General features: G+C 37.3%; 2 protein-coding genes and 1 pseudogene across 3 annotated transcripts; all 3 read right to left on the bottom strand.

Moving 5' to 3' along the window:
- Window positions 1-759: 759 nt before the first annotated feature.
- Window positions 760-23,430, bottom strand: LOC117617477 ((+)-neomenthol dehydrogenase-like). 2 transcript variants are annotated; one of them, XM_034346856.1, is made up of 6 exons: window positions 23,315-23,430; window positions 22,945-23,191; window positions 22,756-22,833; window positions 22,441-22,617; window positions 1,622-1,801; window positions 760-1,178 (listed from the first exon to the last, which is right to left on the bottom strand). In XM_034346856.1, the coding sequence occupies exons 1-6, from the start codon at window positions 23,377-23,379 to the stop codon at window positions 801-803; spliced, it is 1,125 nt and encodes a 374-aa protein (XP_034202747.1). In that variant the 5' UTR covers window positions 23,380-23,430; the 3' UTR covers window positions 760-800. The 2 variants fall into 2 exon arrangements, with proteins under 2 accessions (XP_034202747.1, XP_034202748.1); XM_034346857.1 differs by lacking the exons at window positions 760-1,178; window positions 1,622-1,801 and adding an exon at window positions 21,793-22,272.
- Window positions 8,436-15,285, bottom strand: LOC117617484 (annotated as a pseudogene).
- On the bottom strand, window positions 15,707-17,607 carry LOC117619024 ((+)-neomenthol dehydrogenase-like). The gene is made up of 5 exons (XM_034348843.1): window positions 17,588-17,607; window positions 17,255-17,501; window positions 17,009-17,077; window positions 16,560-16,739; window positions 15,707-16,171 (listed from the first exon to the last, which is right to left on the bottom strand). The coding sequence occupies exons 1-5, from the start codon at window positions 17,605-17,607 to the stop codon at window positions 15,707-15,709; spliced, it is 981 nt and encodes a 326-aa protein (XP_034204734.1).
- Window positions 23,431-23,698: the final 268 nt, after the last annotated feature.

Genomic DNA, 23,698 nt, shown 5'->3' with positions numbered 1-23,698 from the left:
TAGAGAGGAATATGCTATAGAACTCATATGGGATCATTCTACATAAGTTTCACATTCTCAAAAGTGGGTGGTTCCAATCTATTCATTTTTGTGTATATCAAACATTAGAATTGGTTTAAAATAATTGAATCATACTATTTTTCCTATTCCTACAACAAAATATGGAGTTCAAATTCCCATTGTTTGACCAGAGTTGGTAACAAAAAAATTAAAATTTAAAAAAGAAAAGAAAATTTGAAGGTTCTTAACCATTTCCTTGGCTAAAATTCACTGCTTCTGAGCCATCCATTCACCTTCCAAAATTGAGTGGTTGTCCTCTGAAGTGAACCCACTTGACACTAATGAAAGTGAAGATTGTTTTTTATTTTTTATTTTTTTATTGGTCAATAAAAGTGACGATTGTTTAACATTAATTTTTCAGTACCTTTTGTTTTCATTTTGGTAGGAAACTTCTTTCTTTGGTTTTATTATCATTATGAACTTCTTCATGGTAATGCTATACATTTTGTTTGTGCATTTGGGAGGTAACTTCTCACCAACTTGAGGCTTGTCCTTGACTGCTTTTGGTTCATTGTGGGCTTGCCTTTTAGCTATTTCCACCAGAATGCTTTTCTTTCAAAACTTGGGCAGTGACATCAACCGTGTTAACAACTAGTGGAACCTTGATTTCCTTATGAGTATGCCAAAAAAGAAACAAAAAATTTCAAGTCATTCAGCTTCATATGTTACAATGTACATAAGCTATTGATGATCATTCTTCATGAAACATATGAAGGGCCCCTGTGATCATCTATGAAAATTCAAAAAGGTGTCACTTCTTTTCGGCTAAAGTAATGGCCCGTAGGACCACCACTGGGGAGCAGCGCCAACCTGACGAGGCTTTCAGCACCTTCGTCGATAGTTAAGATGCCGGTATTGAAGCTCAAATCTGTTTTGACAAATCCAGGGCTGACAGCATTGATGCAGAAACTTGGATACCTGTTGGCCAGAATCCTAGTGTATGCATTCACGGCTGCTTTTGAGACTGAATAGGGTGGAAAGATAGGAGGCCAGCTTTTGGAATCTAGAGAACCTTGTTTAAAGTCTTCCAAAAACCCACTAACCACAGCATCTATTCTCTCTTCTGTAAGGCTCTCAGCATCACTTGGTACCTCCTTAGCCCATGCATTTGGAAAATTCTGAAGCAAAATGAAAACAGGAGGGTTTTAAAGTTGATTTGAAAACAGAAGCATTGCATCTACATGTAAATAAAAAGATGGATTTCTAATAATCAAACCTTTTCACTACCACTGTTCAGATAAAATTTTGAAACCTTAGCATCACTAAAAAAGTGGTTTATCCTGGAATTTAATTAATCTTCTAATGTATAATCCCAGAGTTCCAATAGAGTTCATTCAGAAAAGAAAATCCTGCATAAGGGTTAGTACATTTCAATCAGGCCCATTTATTAAAGAAGAAACGAAAAATAGATTAAGGACAAAGAATTCTCCACACCATTTGTAAGGCAACTAAATTGACTGAAATATTTAGTTCAACTTATCAACCATATGAACAACCAGTGGAAACTTGATCTTCTTAGGAGAATGCCAAAAAAGAAACATCCTTTTGAATTTGCTCATACCGTTAGCTTAGAAGCTCCTGAAGAAACATTAACGATTCTTGGTGAATTGGATAGCTGAAGGAGGGGCAAAAGTGCTGCAGTCACACTTTTTGTACCATAGTAGTTTGTTTTCAAGCATTCCTCTGCTAACTCGTAGTTTGGTGTTGTCGATATTGTACTCCAATCGATTTCTTCAGCCTTCTGCATCCAGGAGAAGAAAAAGTTTAATCCTTTTGGAAGTTTTGGTCATTAGTTTCCTAACTTATAAGATAACTAAAATTGTACAAGGATTGTTTTCACAGAGAATTACATTGCCTAAGTCCCTAACCTCACCTTAAACAAGGAAATTTTTTTTTGCATCTAACAAAATTTGGCATAGTTTTCTTATTAGAAGCACAGAAACAAACCAACAAGAAGAAGCATTTCGACCCAAAAAAAAAAAAACATAAATTAGAGATTTTGTTAAGAAGAATAATTCTCATTTTTTATTGATAGAGCCAAAAGGCTAAGTATTTATAGAGATATTACAAGCTTAACTAGGAAAACTAGGTTACTTGGAGACTACTCCAAATCAATTACAATCAACTAATAAAAGGAAACTAAATAACAATTTAATAACGTTCCTAATTTCCAACCTCCCCCTCAAGTTGGAGGGTGGATATCAAGAACGTCCAACTTGCACAAGAGATTGTGAAAGGTGTTACTCCCAAGGTTGCTGATAAAGAGGCAGTGGTGTCACTGCTGTAAAGGGGGCAGCTGTGTCACTGTTGTAATGAAGGCAAATTTGGAGGCAAATGGAGCAGCGGTGTGCTGCTGTAAAGGGGGTTGTTGCTCCTCTCAAATCCGACGATGTATGAGAGTCGTGAGTTGAAGGAAGCAGCACCCAAATAAAGTTGTGCTGATGTTCAGCGCATGTTGCATGTATGGGGGCTGTTGTTGATGTTGCTGATGTGCAACGATGGTGATTTTGTTGCTAATGTGCAACAAATGTTGTTGATGATGCTTTTTCTTGAGGCTGAATAATGATGCTGCTGGGGCAGCTGAATGATGGTGTTGCTGGTGGAACTGATTGATGATGTTGCTGGTGCAATTGTGCGGAAGCTATTGATGATGGTGTGCAGTTGCCTGTGTGCAGCTGATGTGTGACAATGTGTCTATCTCCCATGTCTGCCCCTCAAATCCGAAGCTTGTAGAGGGTCGAGATTTGGAAAAAGAGAAGAAAGAATGAAAAAATAATGATGAAAGAGAGATTAAAAAAGGAAAAGGAGCAAAGCCAAGAAGATGGCGTGAAAGTGAAAAAAAAAAAAAATACTTTTATTTTTATTTTTGGTTTGAAAAATGACCCACCGAAAAAAGGATATGACCCATCGAAAAAGTTAGCCAAAAAAAGAAGAAGAAGAATTGAGTGATGTGGAGACAGAAAGAAAATATCAAACTTGGCCAAGAAAAAAGTTAGGTAGAGAAAGAAAACAAAAAATTGGGTCTGATGTGAAACCTCAAAGAGAAACTGATATATCAACAAAGGAGAGAAAGTGAATGCTCATGTTGGGGTGTCGTGGTGCAAAGAAGCGATGGCAACACAGAGAGAAAAAGGACCAGCAGTTGTGCAAAGGTGCTCTCAGGAAGATTACGATAGATGGCTTGGATACGAGCGATCGATGGTTTCTAGGTAGGGGCAAAGAATCAATGAACATAGTGGCTGGTCAACAGCAGTGGTGCTAGTGTAGAGCCTCCTGCGTTTGTTGGAGATGTCGTGGGTTGTCCAAAGACATGATGGCTCGGTGAGCGTTGACCAGGCTCACGGAGGAAATAAACGGCTAAGTGAGCAGTGACGAGGCTCACAAAGGAATCGCAATGAAGATGGCGTGTCTGCCGCAAGCGTAGACGACTTAAAAAAATGATGGGTAGGCTCGATGAAGGCCGAAGATGCCGTGGTTGTGGCAAGCGTAGTAGACATGAAAACATGGGCTCAATATCTGATTGCAACAGAGAGCATGACTAGAGATGGCTCAACATGATTTGTATAGAGAGCAATACTTGTATGAAAAAATATAAGGAAATTGCAGCGCCAAAGAAGGGTGCGACTGTTGGTTTAGTTAGATATAGTAACTGTGGGTTGGTATGGCTTTGGTAGCTGGAATAAAATATTGATCATTGAGGAGAGGGTGAACAAGACGACTGTACAAGATGAATACCCATCATGAGTGAGGGATGAAAAGCGCCAACGACTCTCAATGTGGCAAAGGATTTCAAAGATTAGTAACTAGGGTTGTGAAACATCGGATTGTGAAGAAAATAAGGTTTGTAAAAAAGTTTCAAGAGACGCCCTAAAATCGGTGCTTTGATACCATGTGAAATTAGAGATTTTGTTAAGAAGAATAATTCTCATTTTTTATTGATAGAGCCAAAAGGCTAAGTATTTATAGAGATATTACAAGCTTAACTAGGAAAACTAGGTTACTTGGAGACTACTCCAAATCAATTACAATCAACTAATAAAAGGAAACTAAATAACAATTTAATAACGTTCCTAATTTCCAACAGTGTCCAATATGACTTTATAGTGTAACAATATAGGGTCCAGCCAACCATACCCACAAGCAAGTCACTCTTCTCAATTAGTGTCGCATTTAATTTCAAAATCATCTTTACTTATCTCAAGCAGCTAACACCACAGTGACCCCATTTGAAGCCAACTGCTTAACTGTGCCAAATCCAACCCCTTTATTAGCCCCTGTGACAACTGCATACCTGAGCAAAAAAAGAAACACAATGAAAGATCAGAAATGTGTGTTATTTATGTGGGCAAGAAGATTTGATTGGAAAGTCCAAACACCAAAGCATAAGAGAGGAACTTATAATTACCTCTTTGTTGCTTCTGCCATCGTTATGAACTTTGCTTTACTTCTGGCTTGTTTCTAGTAGTTATCAGATTAACTTCTCACCCCCATTCTTTCCCAGCACACCTACGATCATATATATTGAGATTGAGACCACGCAATGAAGTCATACAAACAACGTTGTGTATGCAATGAGGTCACGTCTCACCAAAACCAGTTATTTTATCATTCGTTTTGGTTTAGTTTTCTTTCCTTTTTCTGGGCCTTTGGACCTCTTTTAGAGCAACAGATGGGCCTTTGACTTTTTTCTTCTACTTTTGTTTGGGCTTTAAGCCCTCCTCATTGCCCTTCATCTATATTTTTTGGGGGACAAATCCTTACTGTTCATCTCAATCAGAATTATCTAATGTTGCAAAACCAATCAGCCAATCTTCATCATTTCATCTTCGAGCATTTACATTTGAGATTGGACCAAAGATAAGTCTTTCAGAAATTTAGCTCCGACACCATATTGATAATGTATATAAGAAATAAAGCATGGTTTTATTTGTTTAAGCAAGAAGAAAAAGGTAAGACACATGAGAGAACTAGAGCAATTGTCAATCATTTACCAAAAGAAAGAAAACTAGAGCATTGCATCGTATTTGGTGCAATTTGGATCACATCAAATTGTATGATTAATTTGCCGGAGGCAGGCTGCATAATGTAAATAATTGTACGATTGTTTAGACTTTAGAGATCACATCAAATGCAATTGATTAAGATATGAGGGGCAAGAAACTTATCTCAACTTGTGTTCGATAGTTTTTATGTCTAAATTATAAATGCAATCTATTGTCTTTATTTCAACTTATTGCTTTATTTAATTAATTCTTTATCTCGTGAATCTCCTACACAAGCCCATCAAACGTTTGGATTTAGTATAGCATAATTAAAGAGCCATTATCAAGTTGAATCATATTCATGATATTGATTTTGGTCAGATTAAGGTCTCGTTTGGGATTGCATTTTTTCATCAAAAATCTGTTTAACTTTAAAATTAAGCACTTTAAGGTGTTTGGTAAAAATAAAATATCATGATTATTTTAAAAACAGTGGTCTTTTGACAGCAGCTTTTAAAAGCAGACTCTTGGTTGCTTTTCAAAGTTGCTTTTAAAAGAAGAAGAGATGAACATTTAAGGAATTTTTTTAATTCCCAAAATACCATCATTCATTTTAAAAAATGACACCACCCACTTCCACATCCAACTCCACCATTTGAACTACCACATTCACTACCTCCACAACCACCACCACTATCACCACCACCACCACCATCACCACTACCATTACAGTCACCACCATCACCACCACCACCACCACCACCACAATCGCCATCTCCACCACTACCACTACCACAACCACCAACCCATCTTCATCACCACCACCACCTCCACTCCATCACTACTACTACCACCGCATGATTAGTACATAACACTTTCAACATCATGTCTATTTTAATTATTATTTACAGTTACAACAATTTTATATTAAATTTTGACACTGTTTTTTGTATTAACGGCATTTTAAAAATATTGTTTACCAAACATGGAACTGCTTTACTTTACAGCTAATTATTTTCAAAGCACAGCGAAAACAACTTTTTTTAAAAGTAACAGCAATCTCAAACTAGACCCAAATTGGTACATGAACTATTGATGATCATTTCTTCGTTAATTATAAAAAGGGTAAGATGGTTGCACAAACTTTTTCCTTCTGATAATGAGAAACAGTTCCAGACACTGTGTTCTGATATCTTGCATTAAACCTTGGGGTTGCTTTGCTTGTAACAATGGCATCAACATGCTCAGACAACATTTCTTGCATGAAATCCATATCATCATCAACAGTCCACGCATATACTTTCTTCTTTCTCCTGTTAAAACCCAGATATAATATTAAAGCATGAAATCTCATAACATGCATATACGCTAGGATATTGAATGTTGGTGTTGACATCGGACAAGCCTTTAACACAAGCGGGTTTTGAAGTCGCGCCCTGAATAGAAGTTGAGGCCCTGCAAACCAACACAACTAGGAACATCTTTGTGTCAACAATTTGCTCACTCGGTATATATATAACATTTGTTAAACATATATTATACACATAAAAAAAATCGAGGCCCCTCAAAAATCAGAAACCCTGTGTGGTGGCACTACTTACACACCCTCAGGACCACCCCTGACGCTGGTTACCACAATGTTTCCGAATCAAATCAAAGTCATGCCCATATGTAATTCTCACAATTGACTCATCAATCAATGGGTTGTATACACCAACAACGGCAGCACCTTTCATCCTCAGTAAGTTGGTTCTGGCCTTGGTAGACGGATCGATCATAACAATCCCCACCGGCATCATCATATGTCATAAGCTAACTAAAATATTTTTTCACTGACAGTTAATATTGTAGTGCGAACTCAGATTTCTTCACCTAACCCCTATGATCTATGATCAATGGTGGATCCAAGATTCCAAACTTTGGGTAGGCAAAAACTTACATACAAAGCTTGACAAGAGATTTTTTTTTGGGTCAATAACTTGACAAGAGCTTATAATAATTCACTCTGCCAAATTTTGCCTTCAGCAACGGATAACATCCATTGCCAAATCACCCTTCCTACCGTGGTATTACTCACCTTTGCCTATAACATTACCTTTATATATTTACAACATCAGTTCTATAATAAACACCGATGCTAAAGAATTCCTATGTGTGGCAAAAAAAGTTGACCCCCGATGCCTAAACATGCAACGGCATCGGTAGTTTTAATAGTCCTGATGCTAAATACAGTTTATAGCATAAGAATTTTATACTACACTAATGCATTTTCTGACTTACAACATCACAAAAACCAATAGTGCTGATGCTATTTCTAGTTGTAGGCATAAGTTGTCTTATGAGTAATGTTGTTTTAAATTTTGAACTTTAGTTATTTGTGCAAAATTGAGCTTGTTATGAACAAGATCATGCTGTGTTACACATATAAAAACACATATAATTTAAATATAACCAACACTACAATTTTTCCAACCCCACATATGACAACAAATTTTGAAATTTACATATAACAACAAATTTCTTCATTTATCAACCTTGAAATTTGAGTACAAAAGATAAATATAATCTAACAAACCAAATAAATATAAATTAAAATAAGTAACTCTCTATTAAACTATCATAATAAATTCCAACCAAATACAAGAGGGAGTCTCAAAATATTTGCGAGGGAGCGTGGAAATTTTTTTTTGGGAATTAGGACTGCAATAAAGAAACTAGATAGGAATATGAATAAACATTTCATATTAGATATGTATTGCTATTTTATGACATGAAAATTGTGAAGGCATGTTGAGTTTGTATCATGTGGGCACCTGAGAAGCTTTTTGGGAGATGAAGCTCATGCCTACTTTGCCTACCTAGTGCCTAGTGCCTATGTTGCCCTTAGCATAGGATCGCCATTGTCTATGATCATACAGTTACAATGTTAGACAAATGAAATCAGTAACGTACGTAATGTATTAATTTCCATGAACATTGTTGATGTCCAAAATTGGATTCAACTTAGATAGAAGAAATGTGGAGTCTTCAACATAACTAAGGGGCTGTGGACCTTGAGAAAGGGGGATCTTCGGTCACAAAATCATACACTTCGAATTTTTTCATCATCACTTTCCTAACTTATAGGAGAACGAAAATTGTACCAGGACATCTGCAGAAACCACAAATTGTAGCATTGACATTGACTTATAAATTATAATGGACAAAGAATAAATCCACCAAATACGAATTACTTTTATTGCAGAATCATCATAAAGAATCTCTATGGAAGGTGATCACTCATATACCTCTAACATAAGTCTCTCAACATCATTTGTTACATTATCGTAGATGAACTCTCGATTACCCTTATTCATGAAACATATGAAAAACCTCTGTGATCATCATAATTATTCAAAACGGGGTTGCTTCTTTGCATAAAAAGAAGTGGCCAGTAGGACGCCATTGGGGAGTAGCGCCAACCTGACAAGGCTTTCAGCACCTTCTTCGATGGTTAAGGTGCCAGTATTGAAGGTTATATCTGTCTTGACAAATCCAGGGCACACACAATTGATGTAGAAGTTGGGGTACTTCTTGTTAGAGTTCATTTGTATTTTGCAGTTTTTGTAAAGTGTTTAGGGAAGAAAAAAGAAATCACAGAGAGTGTGTGAGAGAGAGAACGTTGCTCTTCTGATAACTTGTAGATTAATACCTTCGTATTACACTCTACATGTATGTAAGTGTGTGTGAGAGAAGAATCTAATTCTCTAACTGAATTTACAAAAGTTATTCAATCCTAGCCTTTGATTCTATCATCCTATGAGATGATCCCATTTGTCTTAATCTGATGCTTAGATCCTAGACTAGCTAAGAGACCACTTGGACTATGATCCAATGGCTCAAATTACATTAAGACAGAAAATAAAAGAAACTAAAGCTTATAGACTGAAACATAGACAGACTATGTTACTTCTGCTCCAAGGTATTCAGCTCAAAGGGTTTACACATCAACACTCCCTTCTAACCCTTTAGCTGATTTCACACCAAGTAAGTCTCTTAGATACACAAAGCGATCCTTGGACAAAGCCTTGGTTAGGATGTCTGCAATCTGATCTTCTGTTTTGCAGTAGATTAGTTCAATCTCCTTTGCTTGAATAGCTTCACGAATGAAATGAAACTTTCAGCTAATATGTCTAGTTTTCTGATGGAAAACTGGATTCTTAGCCATTGCTATGGCAGAGGTGTTATCACACAAGATTGGTGTTCCTTCCACTTGCTCTTCACCAAAGTCTTCAAGAACAAACCTTAGCCACTTAGCCTGTGATGTTGCTTCAGCAGCACTGACGTATTCTGCCTCTGCAGTAGACAAAGCTACTGTATTTTGCTTAATGGATGCCCATGAGAACATACCAGATCCAAGTGTAAATGCATAGCCTGAGGTGCTTCTTCTATCATCTTCACTTCCTGCCCAGTCACTGTCACAATACCCTATCAAAGTGGCTGACTTCCCTTTTATGAACTCAATTCCAAAATCCAGTGTGCCTTGGATGTACCTCAAGACCCTCTTGGCTGTTCCCATGTGTTTTCTAGTAGGATTATGCATGAACCTAGCAAGCAAGCTAGAAGCAAACATAATGTCTGGTCTTGTAGCTGTCAAATAGAGCAGACTACCAACAATCTGTCTATACTCATTCTCATTTGCTGCCTCACTCCCATCTTCCTTGCACAGCCTCTCACTTGCAACTAGTGGAGTCACCACAGATTTGCAGTCCTTTAGACCAAACTTTTCAATTACTTTCATTGCATATTTCTTCTGATGAAGAAATGTGTGCTTATTGGTCTGCACAACTCCCATGCCAAGGAAATGATAGAGCAGGCCGAGATCAGTCATCTCATAGTGCTTCATCATGTCATTTTTGAATTCTTCAAGCAATTTCACACAACTTCCAGTATAAACAATATCATCCACATAAAGTGAAACAATAAGAATACCTGAAGTGTCACTTGTTTTGACATAAAGTGTTGCCTCACTAGGACTTTTCTTGAATCCTGCCCTGTTGAAATATGAATCTATCTCATCATACCAGGCTCTTGGAGCCTGTTTTAGTCCATACAAAGCTTTGTTCAGCTTGTACACCCTGATTTCTTCATTGTCTTTAACAAACCCTTGTGGCTGCTCCACATAAACTTCTTCTTTTAACACTCCATTTAGAAATGCAGACTTGACATCCAATTGGTACAAATTCCATTCCTTCTGTGCAGCAAGAGCAATCAAGGTCCTAATGGTGTCCAACCTTGCTACAGGAGCAAATGTTTCATTGTAGTCTATTCCAGGTTTCTGTGAGTAGCCCTTTGCCACTAATCTGGCCTTGTTCTTCTGCACAGATCCATCTAGATTAAGTTTCGTCTTGTAGACCCATTTGACACCAATGATTGGTTTACCAAATGGTCTGTCCACTAGTGTCCATGTGTTATTTTTTTCAATCATCTCCAGTTCAGCCTTCATTGCATTTCTCCAAGACTCATCAAGGTTTGCATCTTCAAAGCTTTCAGGTTCAACAATGCAAATGTTGCACTGAGCCATGATTTCATTTACACTTCTCCATTTCTTTGGTGTGTGGTCAATGGCTTGTGAGCTTCCACTTATTCTCTCCTCTTGCAGGATATTGTTTTCACCCATTTGAGTTGATGCATCCAAGTCTTGACTTGGTTCATCTTGCACTGTGGTTCCTGCATCCATTTGCAGTGGTGTGTCCAAGTCTAGACTTGGTTCACAGTTCTGATTTTCTGCAGGCATAGAAACTGTTATTTCTCCCTTTTGTTCATTTTCCCACTTCCATAAACCATCCTCATCAAAGTGCACATCTCTGGACAGAATTACCTTCCTAGAGCTTGGATCAAATATCCTGTAACCTTTTTCACACAGGCCATAGCCTACAAGAATACATTTGTGACTGTTCTCCTCAAGTTTGTGCCTTAGTGCTGAAGGAATTAGCACATGGCATGGTGATCCAAAGATTTTTAAGTGAGCAATTCCTGGTTTTCTCCCAGTGTAGGCTTCAAAAGGTGTTACTTTGTTTAGAGCCTTAGTAGGACATCTATTTAATAGATAAACTGCAGTGTTTACAGCCTCTGCCCAAAATTCATAGGGAATACTCTTTTCATGCAACATGGACTTTGCCATTTCAACTACTGTCCTATTCTTTCTTTCTGCTACTCCATTCTGCTGAGGGGAGTATGCCACTGTTAATTGCCTTTGAATGCCAACCTCTGCACAGAAACTGTTGAATTCACTTGACAGAAATTCCCCACCCCTGTCACTTCTCAAGCCTTTTATCTTATACCCACTCTGCAGCTCTGTCATGGCTTTGAATTTTCTAAAACACTCCAATGCACTTGACTTGTTTCTTATAAAATACACCCATGACATTCTAGTGCAGTCATCAGTGAATAGCAGGAAGTATTTATTTCCTGATATTGAGTCTGTTTTCATTGGTCCACAGATATCTGTGTGAACCAATTCCAAAGGATGTGATGCTCTCCAAGTAGATTCCAAAGGGAAAGAATCTCTGTGCTGCTTTCCTAACATGCAGCCTTCACAAACCACAGAGACTTGCTCCAAATGAGGCAGGCCATGAACCATGCCCTGATTTTCAAGCAGTTTCAAACTTCTCTCATTTAAGTGTCCTAGCCTTTTATGCCATGTCTGCAGGCAGTGAGAAACACTTGCTCTTAAAGCCAACTCACTTGCAGGCATCATTGTAAGTGGAAAACATCTGTTATTGGTCATTTGAACCCTCACAATCAGATTTCCTAGTGACTGATCATCATACACATTCACCATATTCCCTCCAAACACAAGATAATAACCATGCTCCATCATTTGCCCAACACTAAGTAGATTTTCTTCCAGACCAGGTACAAGCATTACTTCTTGTATGTGCTTCTTTCCCAGCTTGGTTTTGATCACCAGAGTTCCTTTTCTTGCCACTGGAACTACCTCTCCAGTTCCCATCTTGACTTTAGAATTCAAATTCCTTTGAATATCCACTAAGAGCCCCTCATTTCCTGTCATGTGGTTACTACAACCACTATCAATGTACCATGAGTGATTCTTTTTCACATCTGTTGCAGCATTGCACATGTAGAACAAAGTACCTGTTTCCTCCACCTGATTTGCATAGTTCACCTTATGTGCATTTTTATTTCCATTGCACTCTCGGATCATATGCCCAAATTTTCCACATCCATGGCATTTAGGCTTGCCTTCAAACCAGCACTTGCCATAATGCAGCTTATCACAATGTTTACAGGCTATTTTGTTACCTTCACTTGTTTTCCAGTTTTTCTGAGATTTTTGGTCTCCAGAAAAACTGCCACTCTTTGGATTCTTCTCCTCAATATTCAGACTAGCAAAGGCCCTTTCTGTAGAGTTTTCAGTATGGCGATCCAATCTGAGCTCAAAGCTCTTCAAGGAGGCAACCACCTCTTGCACTTCCAAAATTTCTAGATCCTTAGAATGTTCAATAACAGAACAAATAGGATCATAGGATTTTGGCAGACTAAACAGCAGTTTCTGCACAATCCTCTCCCTGGATAATTCCTCTCCATAACTTTTCATGTGATTTAAGATATCAAACAATCTAGCAAGATACACAGATAGAGATTCACTGTCTTTCATGCGAGTATATTCAAACTCTCTACGCAATCCTTGCAGTTTTACATTTCGTACCTGCTTATCTCCTCTGAATTCCAGCTTCAGAATGTCCCAAGCTCCCTTTGAGGTCTCCTCATTCACTATTCTGGGGAAGAGTTGATCTGAGACAGCACTTTGGATTAATCCAAGTGCTCGAGCATCCTTCATCAGAAGCTGAGCCATTGTAGACTTCTCAGCACTCAGCATCCTTAGTCTCTTCTATCTCTTTTTCTTTCTTTGAATCTGGATCATTGCAGCCATGTTCAACCAGATCCCACAGTCCATGAGATTTCAGTATTGTTTTCATCCGAATGCTCCAGAATTCATAGTTTTCTCCATTGAACACTGGTGTGCGAAGCTCAGAAGTGCTAGATCCTGCCATGTGAGACATTGGATTCAAGAAGTATCAGCTGCAATCGTTGAAAGAAGCTCATAAACAGCTCAAAAAAAAAAAAATCAATTTCTTCTCCTTGTTCACAGATTTACTCCCAGCTCAAATGATTGAACCTGGCTCTGAGGCCATGTTAGAGTTCATTGTATTTTGCAGTTTTTGTAAAGTGTTTAGGGAAGAAGAAAGAAATCACAGAGAGTGTGTGAGAGAGAGAACGTTGCTCTTCTGATAACTTGTAGATTAATACCTTCGTATTACACTCTACATGTATGTAAGTGTGTGTGAGAGAAGAATCTAATTCTCTAACTGAATTTACAAAAGTTATTCAATCCTAGCCTTTGATTCTATCATCCTATGAGATGATCCCATTTGTCTTAATCTGATGCTTAGATCCTAGACTAGCTAAGAGACCACTTGGACTATGATCCAATGGCTCAAATTACATTAAGACAGAAAATAAAAGAAACTAAAGCTTATAGACTGAAACATAGACAGACTATGTTACTTCTGCTCCAAGGTATTCAGCTCAAAGGGTTTACACATCAACACTTCTTGGCCAGAATTCTACTGTATGCATTCACAGCTGCTTTTGAGACTGTATAGGGTGGAAACATAGTTGGCCAGCTTTTGTTTTCTACCAAACCTTGTTTAAGGTCTTCTAAAAGCTCAGCCAACACTGCATCTATTCTCTCTTCTGTAAGGCTTTCGGCATCACTTAGCACCTCTTTAGCCCATCCATTTGGAAAAATCTAAAGCAACATGAAAAACATGAGAGTTTTGATTTGATTGAATACAGAAACATTAAACGTTAAACCAGTAGACTTCATTAAACCAGTAGAAAACACTGATTAAGAGTTAATGCATTTCAAGTAGGCCCATTTATGAAAGAACTAAAGAAGAAGAACAGATTAGGGACAAAGAATCCTACAAATATCTTTTCTAAAGGCAAATAAGTTGACTGAAATTCGTCAACCATATTGACAACTAAATAAGTGGAAACATGATCTTGTTAGGAGAATGTAAAAAGAGAAACATAAATTTGAAGTTTCTCATACCACAAGCTTAGAAACACCGGAAGAAACGTTAACAATTCTTGGTGAATCAGATAGCTGGAGGAGGGGCAAAAGTGCTTCAGTCACTCTTTTGGTACCATAGTAGTTTGTTTTCAGGCCTTCTTCTGCTAACTTGTAGTTCGGTGTTGTCGGTATTGCATTCCAACGGATTTCTTCAGGCTTCTGCATGCAGTAGAAGAAAGTTAATCCTCATGGAAGTTCTGCATCATTACTTTCCTAACTTATAAGAGAATGAAATTTGTACAAGGATTGTGTTCCCAGAAAATTTCATTGCCTAAGCCCCTAACCTCACCTCAAACAAGGAAATTGTTTTGCATCTAATAGAATTTGGCATAGTTTTCATTGATTCATAATTGGATAGCTAAACACAAGTATAGTTTTCTTATTAGAAGCACAGTCACGAATTGCAAAACATGAACAACAAGAAGCAGTAACCAATTTGACTTATGATGAAGATATATATGATATATATAACACAGAACCTTACCTTACCACTTACAGCTGATCTAAAATCTTCAGGCTTTATTTGGTTTCCAATCATTCCTGCATTGTTTACCTACACAACACAGTACAGCAGTTGCAAATATTTAATCTTTTTATGTTTATTTCAACGTAAAATGTAAATCAAAGCAAGTAAAATCAGTAGATAATTAGAGATTATGTATAATAAAAAATTGTAATAAATATTATGCTTTATTGCAATAAACAGTTAAAAAAACAACAACTGAATTTCAAGATATACCAAGATATCAAGTTTCCCAAATTGGGTTTTGAGAAAATCTGCCAAGGAAGTAACTCTAGAAGGATCTGTAACATCAAGCTGATGAAAAACCACAAGGTCAGAGAGGCCAAACTCTTTCAATTTATCAACAGCTTCAAGACCCCTCTTCTCATCTCTAGCAGTTAACACCACAGTGACCCCATTTGAAGCCAACTGCTTAACTGTGCCAAATCCAATCCCCTTATTAGCCCCTGTGACAACTGCATACCTGAAAAGAAAAAAAAGAAAAAAAACAGAAACCCAATATAGTAAGATAATAAGAAATGTCCAAGAAAATATGTATACAGTAGAACCAGGCACTACCTCTTTGTTGCTTCTGCCATTGTTAATTGGCCTTCAGCTATCAGCTTATTTCTGGCTTATTTATAGGCCTCATACAGTCGACCATTATTTACACACTCAAAGTCTATATAGAGTAACGTTGTTTATGCAATGAGGTCATATGTTATGCTTTTGACATTTCAACTTTCAACCAACCATTCTTTTTGGTTCAGTTTTCAACCACACGCTACAATACTGGGGCCTTTGAACGTCTTTGTCAATCGATAACTTCTTCTGGGCTAGGCATTAATTTTATAAGGGATACAGAGTACAGAACTTCCAATCTTTCCATATATAAACTTGAAATAAAAATAAAAACTCAAGCAAAATGTGTTCTCTACTTCATGAATTTAAGAAATTTCAGCAATGCCAAAATTTATTTTATACTGCAGAATCATCATATGAAATCTCTAGGGAAGTTGATCACTCACATGCCCCTTCCCATCTATAACTCCCCCAATTTTTCATGTCACAACTCTGGAGGATCATTATTCCTATGTTACATTGTACATATAAATATTCAAAAAGGTGACAGAGAAAATAGTGGCTGGTAGGACCGCCATTGGGGAGAAGCACCAACCGGACGAGACTTTCGGCACCTTCGTTGATGGTTAAGATGCCAGTATTGTAACTTATATCAGTTTTGACAAATCCAGGGCTCACACAGTTGATGTAGAAATTTGGATACTTGTTGGCCAAGATCCTAATGTACGCGTTCAAGGCTGCTTTTGAGACTGAATAGGGTGGAAAGAGAGGAGGCCAGCTTTTGGTTTCTGCTAAACCTTGCTTAACGTCTTCCAAAAACACACCAAGCACATCATCTATTCTCACTTCTGTAAGGCTTTCAGCCTCACTTAGCACCTCTTTAGCCCATCCATTTGGAAAATTCTGAAGCAACATGAAAAAAAGAAGAGTTTTAATTTGGTTAGGAAACAGAAAACGTTGCATCTAAATATAATTGATAGATTGCTTACAATTTAACCTTTCACTACTAATATTTAGCATCACAATAAGAACGGTTATTACTATCTCGAATTTTGAACAACCTTCCAAAGGGTTAATTGAACTTCCAAACAAAAAAAACAAAAAAAACAAAAAAAAAAACAAAAAAAAATTAGAATCAGGTCGATTAGTGAAAGAATTAACTAAAGAAGAACAGATTAAGGACAAAGAATTCTCTAACATCTTTTGTACAGAAACTTCATCAACGATATTAACAACTAGTTGAAACTTGAGAATTCCAAGAAAGAACACACATTTTTGAAGTTGATCGTACCATTAGCTTAGCGAACCGGGAAGAAACATTAACGATTCTTGGTGAATCAGATAGCTGGAGGATAGGCAAAAGTGCTTCAGTCACTCTTTTGGTCCCATAGTAGTTTGTTTCGAGGCATTCTTCTGCTAATTCGTAGTTTAGTGTTGTTGATACTTCACTCCAATCGATTTCTTCAGCCTTCTGCATTCATGAAAGGACATGTAAAACCCTCTTGCAAGTTTTGCATCATTACTTTCCTACACTATAAGATACAAAAAAATTGCAGAATGGTTGTGTTCCCAGAAAGTCTAAGCCTCTAAGCTCACCTCAAACAAGGAAATTGTTTTGAATGCAGCATATTCATAATAAGGTAAGGTCCAACCAACCATATATGACCCAGAAGCAATGTCGAATCCAATTCCAAAAACCCCAATTACTTTTAAGGTCACAAATTATATGCAGAACCTTACCTTGCCACTTACAGCTGATCTAAAAGCTTCAGGGTTCAGTTGGTTTCCAATAATTCCTGCATTGTTTACCTACACAGTGCAGAAGTTAAAACATTTTGGATCTTTGTTATGTATATTTCAACTAAAAATATAAATTATTAAAGCAAAGCATAAATTTCAGTAGGTAATCAGAGATCATCACAATTGCAACATTTTGCTCTCTATTTCTTTAAGCTGCAAAACTGAACTTAAAATTCCAAAACTTACCAAGATATCAAGTTTCCCAAACTGGGTTTTTTCAAAATCTGCCAAGGAAGCAATGCTAACAGGGTCTGTTACATCAAGCTGATGAAAGACCACCAGGTCAGAGAGGCCAAGCTCTTTTAATTGTTCAACAGCTTCAAGACCCCTCTTCTCATCTCTAGCAGTTAACACCACTATGACCCCATTTGAAGCCAGTTGCCTAACCGTGCCAAATCCAATGCCTTTATTTGCCCCTGTGACAACTGCGTACCTGAGAAAAACGATAGCCCCAAGAACCAAGAAAGATAATAAGAAATGGAAAAGTACAAAGCATATAGAAGAACCAGACAACACTACCTCTTTGTTGCTTCTGCCATTGCTAATTAGCTTTCAGCTCACTCTTGGCTTCTTTCTAGTTTTCACACCATTATTTATAGTTGCACCATTATATTGTGCATGCAATGAGGTCATATCTCAAAAATAAAAATATTGTGCATGCAGTGATGTCATATCTCACTATATCTCACCAAACCCGGTTATTAACTTATTATTACTTTCATGACCCAAAAAAACATGGTTAGTTTTACGTTTTTCTTTTTTGGCTATACCACTTTTTTGTCAATAACGGCAAAATTGTACTTTCTTAAATCCAAACTAACAAAGGCCATAATGGCTTATTCATTGACTAAAAACTAACAAAAATATAAAATCACTTGTGCAAGAACCAAAAGTATATAGGCTCTATAGAAGATCTTAATTAGTGCGATTTTCACATGTAAGCCCATAAATAAGGCCCGGAATATAAAAGAATTCTACAAAATCCAAATCTTAGGAAAACCCAATTTGCCTTTCGGAATCAAAATAAGGAACTAAATTTCTATTTCAGACACTCCTATGTTTACTTCACATGGAGGACTGAAAATGCGAGTGACACCCACACAAAAGTAGTAATTTAACTCTTGATTTTGAAGGAATTGGACTCTTGAGGTGGTATTCTAATTCATGGAGAACTAACACATTAGGAGTTCAAGTTTTTTATCCATTATATCCTCACACAATTTTAAAATTTTCAAATTTACTATCTACTCTATGAGGGTATTTTAGTAATCAATTTGGTTTCAATTCTAATTCATGTGAATTTAACTTGTAAGGAATTAGTACCACTCTCACCCCAATTCCATATGGTTTAATAAACAACTTCAATAGGAACTCAGATTCCAACTCTTCTCAATCCAACTCCTCCTCAATTCAATTCCTCCAAATCCAATTATGGATTAGTAAGCGTGCCATAAATATACCATACAACCCTTGAAAACCCTAAAAATTACAACAATGCCATTAGTTTTTTTTTTTTCTCTTTCCTAAAAATCATAATCCAAGGACAATAATGGTATTACACATATAATTCAAATTAAAATATTACAGTTCAGTTGGTCATTTTTCTTCAATTTATAAGGTTAGGGTGTGTATATAAATTCAATGCAAGAAATGAATTTTATTATACATTTCTCTAAAATTTTCAGAATGCCCACTAATCAAGGCCCTGGAACAAGGAATTAAAATTTCAGATCAGTGTTAAAGAACACACAAAAATATTAAAATATTCAAAATAATATGGCATTAATAATAGCATTCAGATATTTTAGCCACTAAACAATTAATGAACGAATTGAATAAACTAAACAATAAGACCACGTGCTTGCTCTACAGGATTTCAGAAGGCTCGGCACTTCCTGGAACTGGTCAACAACTTGTTCTTGTTCAAAACCCGACCTCGTTGTGGCTTTAGCTTTGGTGAAGGCATAGGCAAGTTCTTGATGTCGATAACTTTTGGAACTCTCGATAGCGTTGGTGAAGCTTTCGCGAACACTAGTCTCCAACTTCTCTTCATCATCCCAATCTTGCCGATGGTGAAGATCATGATCAGTAGACTTTGTGGGCTCCTTAGGGTTTTGTTGGCTCTCTAAAAAATCAGAGAAGGCTCCGCACTTCGTCGAACTGGTCAACGGCTTGTTCTTGCTCCAACTTCCCTTCATCATCCCAGTCTTGCCGTTGATGGTGAGCATCAGATTTTATTGGCTCCGTAGGGTTTTGTTGACAAGAAGATGGAGGTGGAGCGCTTAGCATCAAGCGGAGGGTCTCCAAACTCTTCCCTGTGCCGTGGGATGGTGGTTTGTTGGGCTTCTCTTGAATTGCCATGTTGTGGTCATCAAGTTTGACGTCGTCGAACAAGTTGGAGGGATCAAAAGTCGTGGTTTCACTTTCAAGGATGAAGACAGCTTCGAGGTCGTCGAGGGGAGGGCAAGCGAGTCCAGCGAAGTCGTCATCGTCAACGCCAACGCCAACAGGAGGGGAGGGCTCTCGCTCGCATCGCTGTTCCTTCAAAGCCTTCATCTTGTCTGAAAGAGAAAGTAGCTAGTGAAGTGAAGGGTCTCGATCGTTTGAAAGATAAAAGATTATAGCGAATTTTGGAAACCCAGTGAAGGGTCTCGATCGTTTGAAATCACAGTGGCTAGTGTTTACAAAAGCCTCACACTACATATGTATTTATAGTTTCCTGTTTCCTAATCTCAACGGGAAAACCAGTATTTTATTTAAATTAATTATAATGTACTTTTACAATTTGCCAACTCACGTTTGGATCTACTTATCTTGCTGTGAAAATATTAAAATATTCGAAACAATATGGCAAGAATTAAATACCCAAGTTTTCTGTTGGAGTTGGACTGAAACTAGCTTGGCTTCCAAGTTTTTTGTTTTCTTGATTTATATTTTCCTGATAGGACAAGAATTAAATACCCTAATCGGACAAGGACTGTACGAGAGATTATATAAGGATAGCAAACCAATCTGACTTTTCCTTACTTTGTTTTTGTTGATCACTTCCACTTCACAGTTTACTTCATTCAATTTCTCATCAACTAGAACAAAGATTTTCCTTTTCGGTTCTCTACCAATTTGTTTTGTTGATCATGGCTTCTTCTTCACTGGGTTCTTTCAATCTCTCAAGTAGGAGCAAAAGAGAAGGAGACGAAGCAGAAGACAAAGGGAAGATGGGGTATTTGACAATGGAAGATTTTAAAGGCATGAATTTTGTCCTTATGATCAACTGACATTGGTTGCCACTGTTCTTGTTGAGAAAACTGAGCAAGAGAAGAAACAATTGAAGAATGAGGAGCACCAGATACAGAGCAGACCCTCCTCATCACCACAAGTTTCTTCTTCTTCTCCAAATGCATCACCCCATTTTCATCCCTTGGTCCCTGGCTTGGTTCAAGGCAAATATGTCAATTGGGTGCAGCAGGGATACCCTAAGAAACCAAGGTCTGCTTCTAATTTTGAGCAAAAGTCAACAATGAAGACCAGCCCCCCTGCTACTGTTGCTGCTGCTGCTACTCATGATGATCATATTCAGGGACACAGATGGAGTAATAATTATGGGTTGAAAAGAAAATCCAATGATGATCATGATGATAGAGATAAAGATTGGGCTGTTCCCAAGAAGAAGAAGGAGAAGAAGGTGTACATCAAGAATAAGAAGGGTCCTACTCTTGACCATCGTCCTGATTTGCCTGAAAATTTCAAGAAAATGATCATAGGCCAGATGAATGGCACAGAGCTGAGATGTCTCATACAAAAGGAATTGTTCAGAAGTGATGTAAATGGCAGTCTAAACAGGTTTTCATTGCCTCCAAACCAAGTCTTATGCAACGATTTCCTCACACCTAGTGAGATTGAAGCTCTTAAAGAGAGGAAAGGGAAGAAAAATCACGATCAGGGTTCCTTAAAAAGTCCATCGCCTTCCCTCAAAGTTCCATTAATAGATCCGAGTCTTAAGCTTGAAGATAAAGAAGGGATAAACTTGACTATGTGGACGCTGTCAAACTCAGAAACAAAAACCTATGTGTTGAGAACTACTTGGGGTAAGGTTGTTAGGGAAAACAAGCTGGTTCCTGGTGATGTACTCCAAGTTTGGTCTTTTCGGGCTAACAACAATCAGCTTCACTTGGCTATTGTTGTGGCAAAAAGAGCTGGGAAAATTGGTGCCAACCAGAGTGAAAGGAGTTCTAGTAAGAGGGGCAATATTGTTGATATTGGTGATGAATGTGGTGGCCAAGGAAGTAGAGAAGTGGAAGGTAGCAGTGAAGTTATGTACAGGAGCGCACATAAGATTCATTTGTCAGATAAACATGAAAATGAAGACTTTTAAAGCTCTAATTATGATTTACATATTCTTTTTGTAAAGTTTTTCTGATGAGCTTTACATAGATCAGGTTTCAGTTGCAATGTAATTAACTGATTAATCAATGCAAATACTAGCAAATGCTAATATGTGCATGCATACATGTGTAAATTTTCAGGAAGTAATATTTGTATGGACTATCACATTTATAAATATATATTTCATTGATCTTTAATTTTCTGCACTCTTATCATAAGTTTTCTAAACTTCAATTTTGGATGGAATCGGTCGATTAGAGTCAGGCCCCTTGATCAAGGAATTAAAGAAATACAGATTAAGGGCAAAGTTTTGTCCAATATCCGGATATAAGCACAGAGACACAAGAGTTTGAGAAATTGTTGTTACACCACACCAAGATAAATATAGCAATTTAAACAGAAGAGGATCATTATTTCATGAAATTGAAAAGGGTTTGTTATGCTCAGAAGGGTGAGACTTGTTGTAAATAGAAGTAGAGGCCAGAAGGGCTGCCATTTGGAACCATAGTTAACCTCACAACACTCTCAGCACCTTCATCAATGGTTAACATGCCAGTATTGAAGTTCATATCTGTTTTGACAAATCCAGGGTCTACACTATTGATGCAGATGTTTGGGTATTTGTTGGCCATCATTCTAGTGAACGCGTTCACGGCTGCTTTTGAGAGTATATAGGCAGAGAGGGAAGTAGGCCAGCCTTTGGTTTCCAGAATATCTTCTTTGAAGTCTTTGAGAAACTCATTCAAAACATCATCTATTCTCTGTTCTGTAAGTTTCTCAGCATCACTTAACATCCCTTTGGCCCATTCATTTGGTATATGCTGAAACAAACATGCATATGAAAAACATTTTGATTTGAAGACATAAACTACTTGTTAGCCCATAACTACAATAGGACTCAAATACAACAAAGAAACAAAGGGCTCACAAGTGGTGAAAATTGAAACAACAACCTGATGAGATGCCAAAAATATGAAAACTCTTCGTACCTTTAACGATCCCATGCTGGAAGAAAGACTGACAACTCTTGGTGAATCAGATAGCTGGAGGAGAGGAAGGAGTGCTTTGGTCATTTTCTTGGCACCATAGTAGTTTGTTTTCACACATACTTCAGCTAACTCGTACGTTTGAGTCATTATTTCACTCCAATTTACTCCTACACCATCCTGCATCAAAGAAAGAAAGATTGCATTTAGCTAGTCCATTTTTGAAATTAAAGATTTGTATTTGAAATTTATTTATGAAAAGTTTTAATCAAATCCACATATAATTTGGACTCTTTAAGATGCTAAAGGAAAACTTACCTTACCAATACCTGCAGCTGCAGCAGCTCTCATAGATTCAGGGTCCACAATGGTTCCACTAACCCCTGCATTATTTACCTATAGATTAAGTTATAAGTTAATGTACTTTTCATAGTTATATGAATTTTTTTTAACATGAGCATGAACAGAGAGATAGAGAAGTTGATTATATATGGTTTCTTATCATACCAAGATATCTAGTTTCCCAAATTGGGTTTTGACAAAATCTGCAAGGGAAGCAATGCTAGCAGTGTCTGTTACATCAAGTTGATGAAAAACCACCAGGTCAGAGAGGCCACACTCTTTCAATTTTTCAATAGCTTCAACACCCATTTTCTCATCTAAAGCAGTTAACACCACCATGATCCCATTTGAAGCCAACTTTCTAACTGTTCCAAATCCAATCCCTTGATTTGAACCTGTAACAACTGCATACCTGAAATAAAAAGAAAAGGGAAAAGGAAAATTTGTATTAAAATTTAATGAAATATGGATTGTGGTGGCCAAGGAGTCTGATAGAAGTGAAGCTTTAAAACATCATGGAAGCAGCAGGTAGTACTTCTTTGCTACTTCTGCCATTGTTGATGGGATTCCAGATTTGCTTTCTGATTTCTGTATGAGCATATAACATGGGCTTTGTTTCAATAGTAATTTTTATTCTTATCATATCTTTTAAAATATTCGAGTTCTGGTCTTTGATTACTCTGTCTCGTTTGTTGATAGATTCTTTTGTTTTTTTGACTAAACAAATCAAGGTTGATCCAACAAAAGAAACAAATTAGCAAATGATTTTTTGATCCATCCTACCAGGGACGCACAAGGAAATATGTAATTTCTTCATCTTTCGGATGCAATGGGGCCCCAACGCCCAGAGAAACAAAACTAAGCACTAACGCTTCTGGGCCTACAGTCCCTGGCTAGTGGTTTAGTGGGCTTTCTGGAA

The sequence above is a fragment of the Prunus dulcis genome, chromosome 2 (assembly GCF_902201215.1).
Source record: "Prunus dulcis chromosome 2, ALMONDv2, whole genome shotgun sequence".
NCBI lineage: Eukaryota > Viridiplantae > Streptophyta > Magnoliopsida > Rosales > Rosaceae > Prunus > Prunus dulcis.
The sequence above is the reverse complement of the archived record's forward strand: the minus strand, read 5'-3'. Positions and strand labels throughout refer to the sequence as shown.